This window comes from Lissotriton vulgaris, chromosome 4_1 (genome assembly GCF_964263255.1).
Source record: "Lissotriton vulgaris chromosome 4_1, aLisVul1.2, whole genome shotgun sequence".
Lineage (NCBI taxonomy): Eukaryota > Metazoa > Chordata > Amphibia > Caudata > Salamandridae > Lissotriton > Lissotriton vulgaris.
This window is the reverse complement of record NC_141691.1, coordinates 2,136,048,924-2,136,060,060: the sequence shown is the minus strand read 5'-3', so window position 1 is coordinate 2,136,060,060 and position 11,137 is coordinate 2,136,048,924. Positions and strand designations below refer to the sequence as shown.

The window sequence follows — 11,137 nt, the reverse complement described above, 5'->3', positions numbered from 1 at the left end:
AGACTCAGCAGTATATGCAGAGTGAGATTTTCAGAACTAGGTATATCGCAGAGTATCTGTGTACATATTATTACATGTTATAGAATGACAGCTGAACCCTGCATGCCTTAACACGCAGGAAATTACAACAAGTATAAATTATGCAAGCATACATTTATAACAAATGTTATTTTGTTGTGAAGGCAAAAATAGTAAATGCATATTTGTTGTAAAAGGTTTAAAGGTAAGTATTAAGTGTCCATCTATATATCCCTTCATTCTGGTGTGGCTAGCAGCGCTAATCGACAATGTTTCGTCAGTGTTTATAAATTGCCTTTCAGAACTAAACGTTCTATGCTATTGCAATCCATCCTAAGAATGCTATAACATTTGGGAAAGAATATACAGCCCAGCAGTCCAGCGCTAGAAGCCAAGATGGCAAAGATCTCCACGGCCACCATGTTGCGGCCCTTAGTGCTGAGGTAGGCAGGAATGAAGGAGACCCAGACGCTGCAGAACACCAGCATGCTGAATGTGATGAGCTTGGCCTCGTTGAATCGGTCAGGGAGGTTCCTGGCGAGAAAAGCCACCATGAAGCTGGCAAAGGCCAAGAGTGCCATGTATCCAATCACACTGTAGAAGGCAGTGACAGAGCCCTGGTCACACTGCAGGATTATCTTCCCAGTCTCAGACTGCGTGTCAGTGCCAGGGTGAGGGGGAGAGGTGAGCAGCCAAGACAGACAGATTGTCACTTCTCCCAGTGTGGACAAGAGGACAATAGAGCCGGACACCCGTGATCCCAGCCATCTGCTTAATCTGCTCCCAGGCCTGGTGGCATTAAAGGCAATGACAACGGTGATGGTTTTTGCTAAAACACAAGACACAGCAATAGTAAAAACAATCCCAAATGCAGCTTGCTGGATCAGACAGGTCCATGTCATGGGTTGTCCAATAAATAGGAGGGAGCAGAGAAAGGCGAACATTAGGGTGGCAAGCAGTGTGTAGCTGAGATCCCGGTTATTGGCCTTAACTATGGGTGTGTCTCGGTGTTTAATAAAGATTCCCAGCACTGCAGCTGTGGCTATAGAGAAAGATACAGCTGTGAAGACCAAAACCTCACCAATGATATCGCTGTATGAGAGGAAAACAATGGTTTTGGGGATGCAGCCGTCCCTCCTGTCATTGGGCCACTTGTCCTCAGGGCACTTCTGGCAGTTTTCCATATCTAAATTGAAGCAGATAAAAATAGAAGCCATAAATGTTCCATCAATGCTAAATGCAGCAGTATGTTTACAACATTGTTAATGGCATGTTGATATGTAAAGAATAATTATATTGAAGGAGTTTTTCTTGTTGTGATTTATTTACATAATATTATGTGTTTGTGATGTCTCATGGCTTTTGAGACCTAAATTCAGATACTGAGGGACATAAATCCATTGGCCCTCTCTGTTTCTTTTTATTTAAACATCAATTTATTCATAGAGGATAAACAAACCTTAAGCATTCTAATTCTAATCCAATTCTAGTCAATAAGGCGTTAACAACCATGAGGCAAAGGTCAGATGATTTATAATTAGGCTGTCCAGTTTTAGGTTTAAACCTATAATAACTGACAAAACCCCACTGAAAGATAAATAGCCCACACCAGTACAAATATATAAACACTGAGAAAATGCCTGCACAACCACAAACTAAAAGCCATTCAAAGAAAGGAAGAAGGGAGTGAAAGAGTTATTTTTTCCTTTCTGAAGGGGCCAATACAATGTAACTTTGTTATACAAGCTAGCAGTAAGAAAGTGTGGGCTAATATTATTCTGCTTGAGTTGTGTTGTTTATAGATGCCTCTAAAATATTGTTAGTTCTTCCTTTTGTTTTTTTCAGTTCTGTGGTCTTTGGTCTAAAGATGCAGAGTTTAGAAGCATGTTTTAGGTCTTGTTTGATTATTGTATAAACTGTAGAGAATCGGGAAATATCAAAATCATATTTGATTCTGTCAGTGATAGATAAAATGGCTGGTTCCATAAGAATCTTTCCTAATGTGTCATCACAGTCACCCACAGAGAATGGGTTAAAACCCTTGATACATCAGCCACCAGTTTCTAGTGAGTCAGTATTGATAGTAGGTGAATTTCCAACACCTCAGGCTATAAACATTCAATGCAAGGTATAGTGACAAGTATATGTGAAAAGAGCGCTATCGCCAAACATCGGGGATAGTGGTTGTTGGAACTGGCCCTTCTTGCAGGGTTATCCCCAAACTTTTTGCTTCTCCCTCCCCTATTTTTCCTGACCCAAAGCTGTTGGCAATAGGACTCTGGGCACTTTACCACTGCTGATCAGTGCTAAAGTTCATATGCTCTCTGTGTAAATTGTTATTGTAATTGGTTACCCATGATTGGCATATTTGTATTACCAAGAAGTCTCTAGTAAAGTGCACTCAGTGTGCAAGGGCTGGTGATTCAAATGCTACTAGTGGGCCGGCAGCACTGGTTGTGCCACTCACAAGAGTAGCCCTAAAATGGTGTCTCAGGCCTGCCACCACAGTGCCCGTGTGCAGTCTGTGAACTGCCATGTCCTCCTGGTCAGTGCCCACACTGGCCAGGCCTTGCCCTTCCCTTTCTGTACACATTGGTCACCCCTATGGACGGCACAAGACACCCCCTTGGGCAGGGTGCAGTGTATGGGAAAGGTAGAGCATGTACTAGTGCAGGTGACAAGCTCTGGTAGTGAATTACATCCATTTTCATTTTCACTATTGTAAGGCTATCTTGCCCCATAGGCTATCTTGGGGGATACTGGCTACAGTGCTACCAGCATATCTTCCCATAGGAGCAAGATAGGACATAAAAGTCTGGTATCCCTAAACACAGAATTTAATAATTCTTCTTTTAGGAAAGGTAGTTTTTAAATCCTGTGTTTGAGAACAGCACTTTTAGAAAGTTGCTGTTCTTTTGTCTGACCTTTCTGTGTGCCTTGGCCTGTTTAGAATTGACTGTCTGGTTTGAGAGTGACAGGGCCTGGGAAGCCCCCAGGAGGCTGTCTGAGTCAGCCCTAGGCTGGATGACTGCATCTGCACCAGTGGTGGGTGGTGATCGCACCGGGACCTGAATAGGACTGTGCCTGCCCCCCACAGTGTTGGCTCCACCCCCTGTGGTGCATCTGATGGCTCTGCCCTGTACTGAGAAAGGAGAGAAGGAATCATGTCAATAAAGTGCTCCAGGGCTATGCTCTCCCTGCACAATGCTTTCTCCACCTCCTACTGGGTGGCTGACGACCCTGCCTCTCTCTATGAAAGGAAAGGAGAAGCCAGGAAAATAAAGTGCTCAAGGTACACCCAGAACTGGTTCAGACCGGGCTCGGAGCCCTCCTGCACAAAGGGAACAAATAATTTTAGGGTTATAAGTACAGGACCCCTGACTACGGAAAATTAGATCATCCTGGAATCAAGAAGGAACCTCTGCCAAGGATAAAACTGACACTGAAGAAGGAAGACTGTCTTGCTGTTGCTCTGCTGGACTGACCTGCTGTCGCTTTGCTGCCAAGGAGAGGGGAAGGACTTTGCTTTGTGCTGTGTCCCCTTGCTTGAAGGAATCTCCAAGAGCCTGAAAAGAGCTGGTTTCTGTTTTTTAAGTGCCCAGAAACAAAAGGACTTCACCCCCAGCTTCCCTGAGCTAAGCTGAGAGAGTTATTTCCTTCCTAGAGTGCTTGGGCCAGTTGTGGTGCCTCTGGAAGTTGTGCCTGTGTTGGGAAGCTGGAAACAAAGATTTGAGAAACTTGCTACAGAAAAGTTAGCGGATCGCTTGTTTGCGGAGCGCATCCCTGATAGTGCGAAGAAATTCCCGCTGCTATGGAGGTCGAGATCGTCGCAGCGCCTGTCGCCGCTGCCAGAGACGTCGCACCCTTCCTTTGTGGGATGCACCAGACCGGTGCGGAAATATTACCATCGCTGTGAGTGTTGTCACAGAGCCTGTCGTAGCTGGATGAGCTCATATCAATTCTTGCTTGCTGACCACATCACTTTGCTGGGTCGTTGCAGAAGCCATCGCATCGAGGAGCTGCAAGAGTGAGATCACCTCTGGTCCATGCATGGTCGCCCCGGAGATCATCGCAACCCCACAGATCATCACATCGTGCCTTTGCGAGAAAAAACTTCCTACGGAACCTACGCACCGGAATCCATACAAGTCAGCCTTCCTCCCCATACAGACCGGATTCACTGCAGCAGGGTTGTCACATTGCCTCCCCAGGGTCTCAGGAGCAACGCATCACTTGTTTTCCACTGCACCAGCTTCTGCTTTGGAACTTTGTCGCTTTTAAAAGGTACTGTGGGCAAACGTGACGCAACTGTGAACTTTTCACGCAACTGTGGATTATTTTATCGCAACCTTTAGAACTCTTTTGCAACCATATTCTTGAACTGTGTATGTTGGATTTTTGCCATTTGGTCTTGTGTAGTTTAGATTAAATACCTTTATTTTTCTAAACTGTTTTGGAGTCAGTTTGTGGTGTTTTCACTGTGTTACTGTGAGTGTTGGTACAAATACTTTACACATTGCTTTTGGATAAGCCTGAATGCTTGCGCCAAGCTACCAAGAGGGTGAGCAGAGTGTTTCCTCCTTACCCTGACAAGAAGCAAGGGTCCCTATGTGGACAGTGGTACCTACCTCTGCCAACTAGAGACCCCCACTTCTAACAGTGGTTAAATCATGACACCGGAGCTTTGGAAAACATGGAATGCAGTGTCACTTTGAATGATCTGCAAAAAAGGTTCTTTCAAGTTCAACAAAGATTGGAGTGATATTATTTGTATTTGCAGTGATTCAGCTACGTATATGAAAATGTTTTTTGATGACTTGTCAACATTGATACCTGAGCTGAAGTGCTTCCCTGTAAATGTGAGGATCTTTGGTCACATATTGATAGTGATGTGGAAAAAGTACACTGTACTGCATTTTCAGATTTTTACAGGAATATCTAAGAACTTGGGAGAAGGAAAAACCATTATCGAGACCTCCGTTAGCTCTCTAGAAGCAATGCTCTTTTTACTCACTATGGATATTAAGATGGGGTTTGAAGTATCAGAAGCAAATCAGAGGGAGATACGTGGCTTCTGTGAGGCCTTGGAAAAAAAGATGGACCCTCTGTCTGAAAAGACTCAAACACTTGAAACTACAGTGCAGGAATTGAAAAAATATGTAAATAATAGTAAAATGGAGCTTCAGGTGATGCGTTGGAATGAGCAGGGGCTGCAGGAGAAAGTGGAACAGCTGGAAAATAACTCCAGAAGGAACAACTTGCATTTTTTTCACAATCCTGAGGGGAAGGAGGGGGATAATTTGAAAACTTATGTAATGTCTTTGATAAAGGCTTTAGTTTAGATCAAATAATGTGAGGCTGACATTGCGAAAGACATTCAGAGAGTACACAGAGATCCCTTTAGCAAAAATCTAAATAGAGTCAAGCCAAGGAAAATCCTCATTAACTATGAGACACATGCCCTAAAGAAAAAATCCTCCAATGTGCAGTAAAATCGAAAACTCAAAGGGGGGTAGACTTTCCATTGGAAATTAGATCCGAGCTATCATGGGTGACCGTAGATTGCCAATGGGGGTTGGGAAAAGTTTGGATGAATTAAAAAAAGTAGGGGCAACTGAGAAGTTTAAATTCCCTGCATACCTAAAAGTAATGCAGAACAACAACATGCACAAGATAAGAAGTTCAAGGGAGGCAGACGATTTATTTAAAGCCATTAAGATGGGAGGAGTGGGAAGCTGAATGAGATGTATATAAAAGGAAGTTACAGTTTAGGATGATTTTCTTTGTAAGGCGTACACACATTCACATACAGAACACATATAGTGACATGTATAGACATATATGGACAGGCAATGGTCCTTGGTATTGGGTGCTTGCGGTGTGGGTGTAGAAGTTTGGGCTAAAATTAGGCCCAGGAAGAAGTATGGGTGGGTTTTCCAGGAAAGGGTGGACGGAGGGAGACGGGGGAGCAAATGGGAAAAATTTGAAACATTTCAACAAAAACCTCTGAAAGATATAAAATATTTAGAAGAGTAGGGCCATGTCTATTCAGATTTTAATGTGGAATGTTAATGGGCTACGCATGTAGGGAGGAGGTACAAGATATTACAATACCTTAGAGACTCTCCTTAGCAGATTCTGATTTTGCAAGAGACACATCTGGTAAAGAAGGAATGTGGGGAGTTATTTAAAAAACAAACATGGGTATAATAGATAATATGTACGTACCAGAGTGCAAACATAAGAGGGCTTGCAATAGTGGTGAAAACACAAGCAAAAATATGGATATCAGATATGAGAGCGGACATGGGGGTAGATGGATTTTAGCAAGCATAAAAATAAGGTATAGGCCACTAATTTTAGTAGGATATTATGGTCCAAATCACAATTACTACGAGCCACTGAAAAGTATGTTTTCAAAGTTGTTGGAGTTTTCAGACACGGTAATTGAGGCAGCAGACTTTAATGTGGTAATGGACCTAAAGTTGGATAAGTCAAATAAAAGTACAGCTGCACCTATGCTCGAATCACGAGCCTCTTCAAAGATATGATGAACCAACATGCTCTCTATGATCTCTGGAGAGAGAGAGTTGGAACTCTGCCGGGCACCACATGCCACAATAGGAAATACGGATGCAGATCAAGGATTGACTATTTTCTGGAAGATTTGAGTCTTAGAGAGGATATCCTCAATATTGGATATATGGCGGCCCATCTATCAGATCATTCGGCAAAATTAATGTTAATTAAAGATACTAGAAAGTTAATAGAAAAGAAGTGAACTCTAGATCGTACCATACTGGCAGAGATGGAAATAATTGAAAGTTTAATGGCAGAAGTTAGTGATTCCATTAAGACTATTAGTGGTTTTTCTCCGACTGTGAGTATCCGGGACACTTTAAAGGCATTTAATAGAGGTAACATTACGAGTGCAGCCTGTTACAGAAATACACGTTACTGAATGAAATCTCCCGGTTAGAGTATGAAATGCAAAAAATAGAAACTGAAATAGAAAGAACCCTAATAGATGATGCTAGGATTTTGTTAGAAGGAAAATTGCTTCTATTGAAGATCCAGGTGAGGAAATCCCCCAAACACGGTTTAAAAAACAGATGGGATGCTAGTAAATTAGCACAGTTCGAGTATGGGGAGGGCGCAGGGAAGCTTTAAGCTTGGAAAATCAAGATGGATCAGAATAGGAACTAGATTAAAGAGATCAGAGAGGAACAGTCTGGGGATATTCTGAGGAGTGAGGAGAAATTAACAGAAGTTTACTGGGTTTTATATACTGAGTTGGAGATAACATCAGAACAGGAGATTGAGGGATGGTAAGCAGACTCTATCCAATCCTTTCATATTAGTCAGCAAAAGATCTTAAACCAGGATATTACACAGGGAAAAGTCAGTATGGCGAGTCAGTCAAGCAAGGGGGGGTAAAGCTGCTGGGTCGATGTTATTCCAGTGGAGCTGTATAAAGTTTTATGGGAGGTGTTAAACCCATTCATGACAGGAATGATAGGAGAGATACTAGATCAAGGGGTGGAACTACCTAACCCTTGGAATGAGGCTATAATTACCCTCATCTTGAAACAAGGAAAGGGTCCTGCCAGTTGTGAAGCATATCTCTCCTGAATTCGGACTATAAAATCTTTACAAAAATCTTGGAGGGGAGACTAAGATAGTTGAAGATGTGATACACAAAGATCAGAAGGGCTTCTTAAAAGGAAGGTAACAACACAAGTTAACGGGTTCATAGAAGCTAATAATTTGGCAAGAACTTATGCAACCCCTTTAGCAATAACGACATTAGATGCCTCCAAAGCCTTTGATAGAGTTTTAGTGAATGGGAAGCCATCTTCATCTTTTAAAAAACTCAGAGGTACAAGACGGGGCTGTCCCCTTTCCCCCCTTTTGTTTTATTTCATATAGAGCCCTTTGAACATATACTTAGAATAACAACCAACATCCCTTCCTTTCTTCAGGGGGAATGGGGGAGAAAGGTAGCGTTATATGCGGATGACCTTATGGTTTTCTCTTCGGATCTTGAGGCAGCTCTGTCGGCTATTATACAGTTGGCTTTAAAATTTGTCAAGGTGTTGGGTTACCTAGTAAATGAGGACAACACAGAGGTTATGGTATGAAATCAAAGAAAGGAGAATCAGTTGATCAAGAAGGAAATGCGATACCTGGGGTTAAAAATTGATCAAGATATAAATGAAATCCTAGAAACTCCTAAATAACCCCTGCTGAACCCTGTGGTTATTTGGCAGTAGCAGGAAGGCTTATCTCAGAGGCAGTTTGTAAAGCATTTGTTAACACATACAGTAATACAGTGAAATCACTACATACGGATACCACACAGGTTTTATGATAATAAGTCATCTTTATATAGACTTAACACAAAACCCAAATGACACTCTTCTCCGATGATGCAACAGCAACAGCTGTCACGGCGTCGCGCTTCTTCTCATTGAGTCGCTCTTCCAGCTGCCAACAAATCGCAGGCTTCTCCAGACAGAATTCCCAGCAAGGGAATTTAGGGGGGAGCTTGTGGTGATGCCATGTATCCCTGAGACTTCAGCAGGAGGCAATCACAGTTCAGTTCAAGCCCTTGGAGATTCTTCTTCAACAGGGTGAAATTTCAATCAAAGTTCTTTCCCCTTTCCTTTGCAATTAAGTAACCACTGCAGGCCAACACCAGAAAATCATCGAACACTGGCACAGGGGCAGTCAAATCCTTCACCTTCCTTGGTTTCTTCTCCTTGGCAAAGGTCTGTCTTGATTGCCAGAAGATATCTAAAGTCTTGGGGTCTGGGCCCCAATATTTATACTAGTAAATCCTTTGCCCTCTGAGGGCAGAGGGTGCCTGTACCTAGCCGAAACCAGTTCTGTGCAGCTTCCTGGCAGGAGGTGGAGACAGCATTGTTGAAAGCAGACTTGGCCCAGGAAGCGGAAATGAAATGTCCTCCCCCTAATCTCTATTCTATGAGGGCTCAGGGGAGTGAAAGGAAATCTCAGCCCTCCACTCTCTATTCAGCCATGGTCCTATTCAGCCAAGCCCTGACTCATCAGACTGCTGGAGCTCAAGCCCTCCTGTCACTCACAAACCAGACATGCAATACACAACCTAGCAGAGGCAGGCTGGATGGTTAAGCAAGAGCATACCCACTTTCTAAAAGTAATATTTTCCAACGCAGAATATTAAAACCACTTGCACTAAAATGAGTATTTTATCATTCTGAGTTCAGGCCTACAAAATTTGTTTCTCTACCATGTTCCCTGGGTCAGTTACGATCATTAGATGTTATAATCAAACTGCCCATTCTGGCCTATAGGGACAGGTAGCCTTGCAATAGTGATAAACAAAATTGGCTGTAATTCACTATCAGGACATGTAACACATATCAGGACATGTCCTACCTTTTACTTACAATTCACCCTGCCCTTGGGCCTACCTTGGGGATGGATAACATGTAGAAAATGCAAGGTTTAGGGACTGGTAAATGGGTGAACTTACCAAGTTGACGTGACAGTACTAGACTGCACACAGGCTCTGCAATGGCAGGCCTGAAAAATACTTAGCAAGCTGCGTCTATGGGTGGCACAGCCAGTGCTGCAGGCCCACCAGCAACATTTGACTTACAAGCAACATTTGACTTACAGGCTCTGGGCACACATGGTGCACTGTACGAAGGTCTGACAAGTAAATCAAATGAGCCAGTCAAGGACTCACTAATCAATTACAATACTTTACAATAGAGAGCACTGTGTTACTGAATAGCAATGGCACAGTGCCCAAAGCATCTAAAACCTGAAAAACATTTCAAAAATAGGAAGACAACAGAAAAAAAATGGTACCAGGTCTAAAACTGTGGTTTAACCCGAAATGTATATGTTGGTGGCTGTGACAGCTCTGGGTCGAAATTTTAATAGAAAACTAGATTAAATGCGGCATCAGAGATAAAAAGATGATAGTGTAGTTCAGTATAGATCAGGCACTAGCTCCTTGGATTGTGAATTTCGGTGGAGAACCCGCCGTATTTCTACGGTTAATAGCCTGTATTCCCACGTACTCTAACTTTGTCACAAATGCCCAACTTATGCGATCTGGGCGGTATGTCCGCAGTTGGTCTGGTGTATGGATTAGATTAGCATTGAACTCACCTGTTAATATTATATCCCAGAGAGGATGCTTAACTCTGAGACTGTTGTTATTATTAATAAGTTAAGTACTTTTTTTCTTATTTGAACTTTGGTTCATGTAAACATCAATCAGCAATACTGATCTAGATTCAAGATTCCTCCTATACGTGAGTTTGATTAGTTGCAGGCTGGGTCTAGGGCTTTTAGTTGTTCGGATTTATGTTGAGTGTTGTTGACACATAGACAGCAAATTCCTCCTTTTGGGCATTCATTTTTGTTAGCTTCCACAAAATAATGAATAAAACCTTCCAGAGGCAGGTTATCCAAGGCAAATGTCTCCTTAATAATAATAATAATAATATAATAATAAAGGAGTTTGTAGAGTGCATGATGACGCCATCCTGGCGTGTCACCGCGCTGTGGAAAGAGAGGAAGCGGTGATCAAGGGACCAGAACTATAGGTTGTACAGGTAGGTCTTTAATAGTTTTCTAAACTTAGTTTCAGTATCTGCTAACCTGATGTTCACTGGAAGGAAGTTCCATTTGTTGGCCGCTAACACTATAAAAGAGCGGCCTCCCATTCTGGCCTTTTTTACACGAGGGATTTTAAGTAGGCCAGTTCCCCTAGAGCGGAGTGTTCTGCTAGGCTCACAGGTGAGGGCTAGGGCCGCCAGATAAAGAGGGGCTTTGTGCGATGTAATCCTGTAGCACATTAAGTGCGCTTTGAATAAGATCCTTTTTTTATAGGTAACCAATGTAGAGCAGATATCAACAAAAAGTGTACAGAGTTCCCCACATAGGGTAGATTAAAGTAACTCAAAGAATCCTCTCTCTCTTGGAGTGTACGTGGCAGGGAATGTAATGATCCCTTAGCGGAATTAAGGATGCCTCACACAATTCAAAGGTTGGACGGCTGTTGCCATCCCACCCGATGATCGTACCGTGTCATCATTGGCTTCCTGCTCCTGCGGCAGGC

The 11,137-nt window shown here is 42.8% G+C and overlaps 1 protein-coding gene across 1 annotated transcript in view; it reads right to left on the bottom strand.

Moving 5' to 3' along the window:
• Positions 1 to 302: 302 nt before the first annotated feature.
• Positions 303 to 11,137, bottom strand: part of LOC147725229 (vomeronasal type-2 receptor 26-like) — a 108,255-nt gene continuing 97,420 nt past the window's right edge. The window contains exon 3 of the mRNA XM_086918215.1: positions 303 to 1,204. Coding sequence (XP_086774341.1) covers positions 303 to 1,204 — 902 coding nt within the window. The remainder of the gene's footprint in view (positions 1,205 to 11,137) is intronic.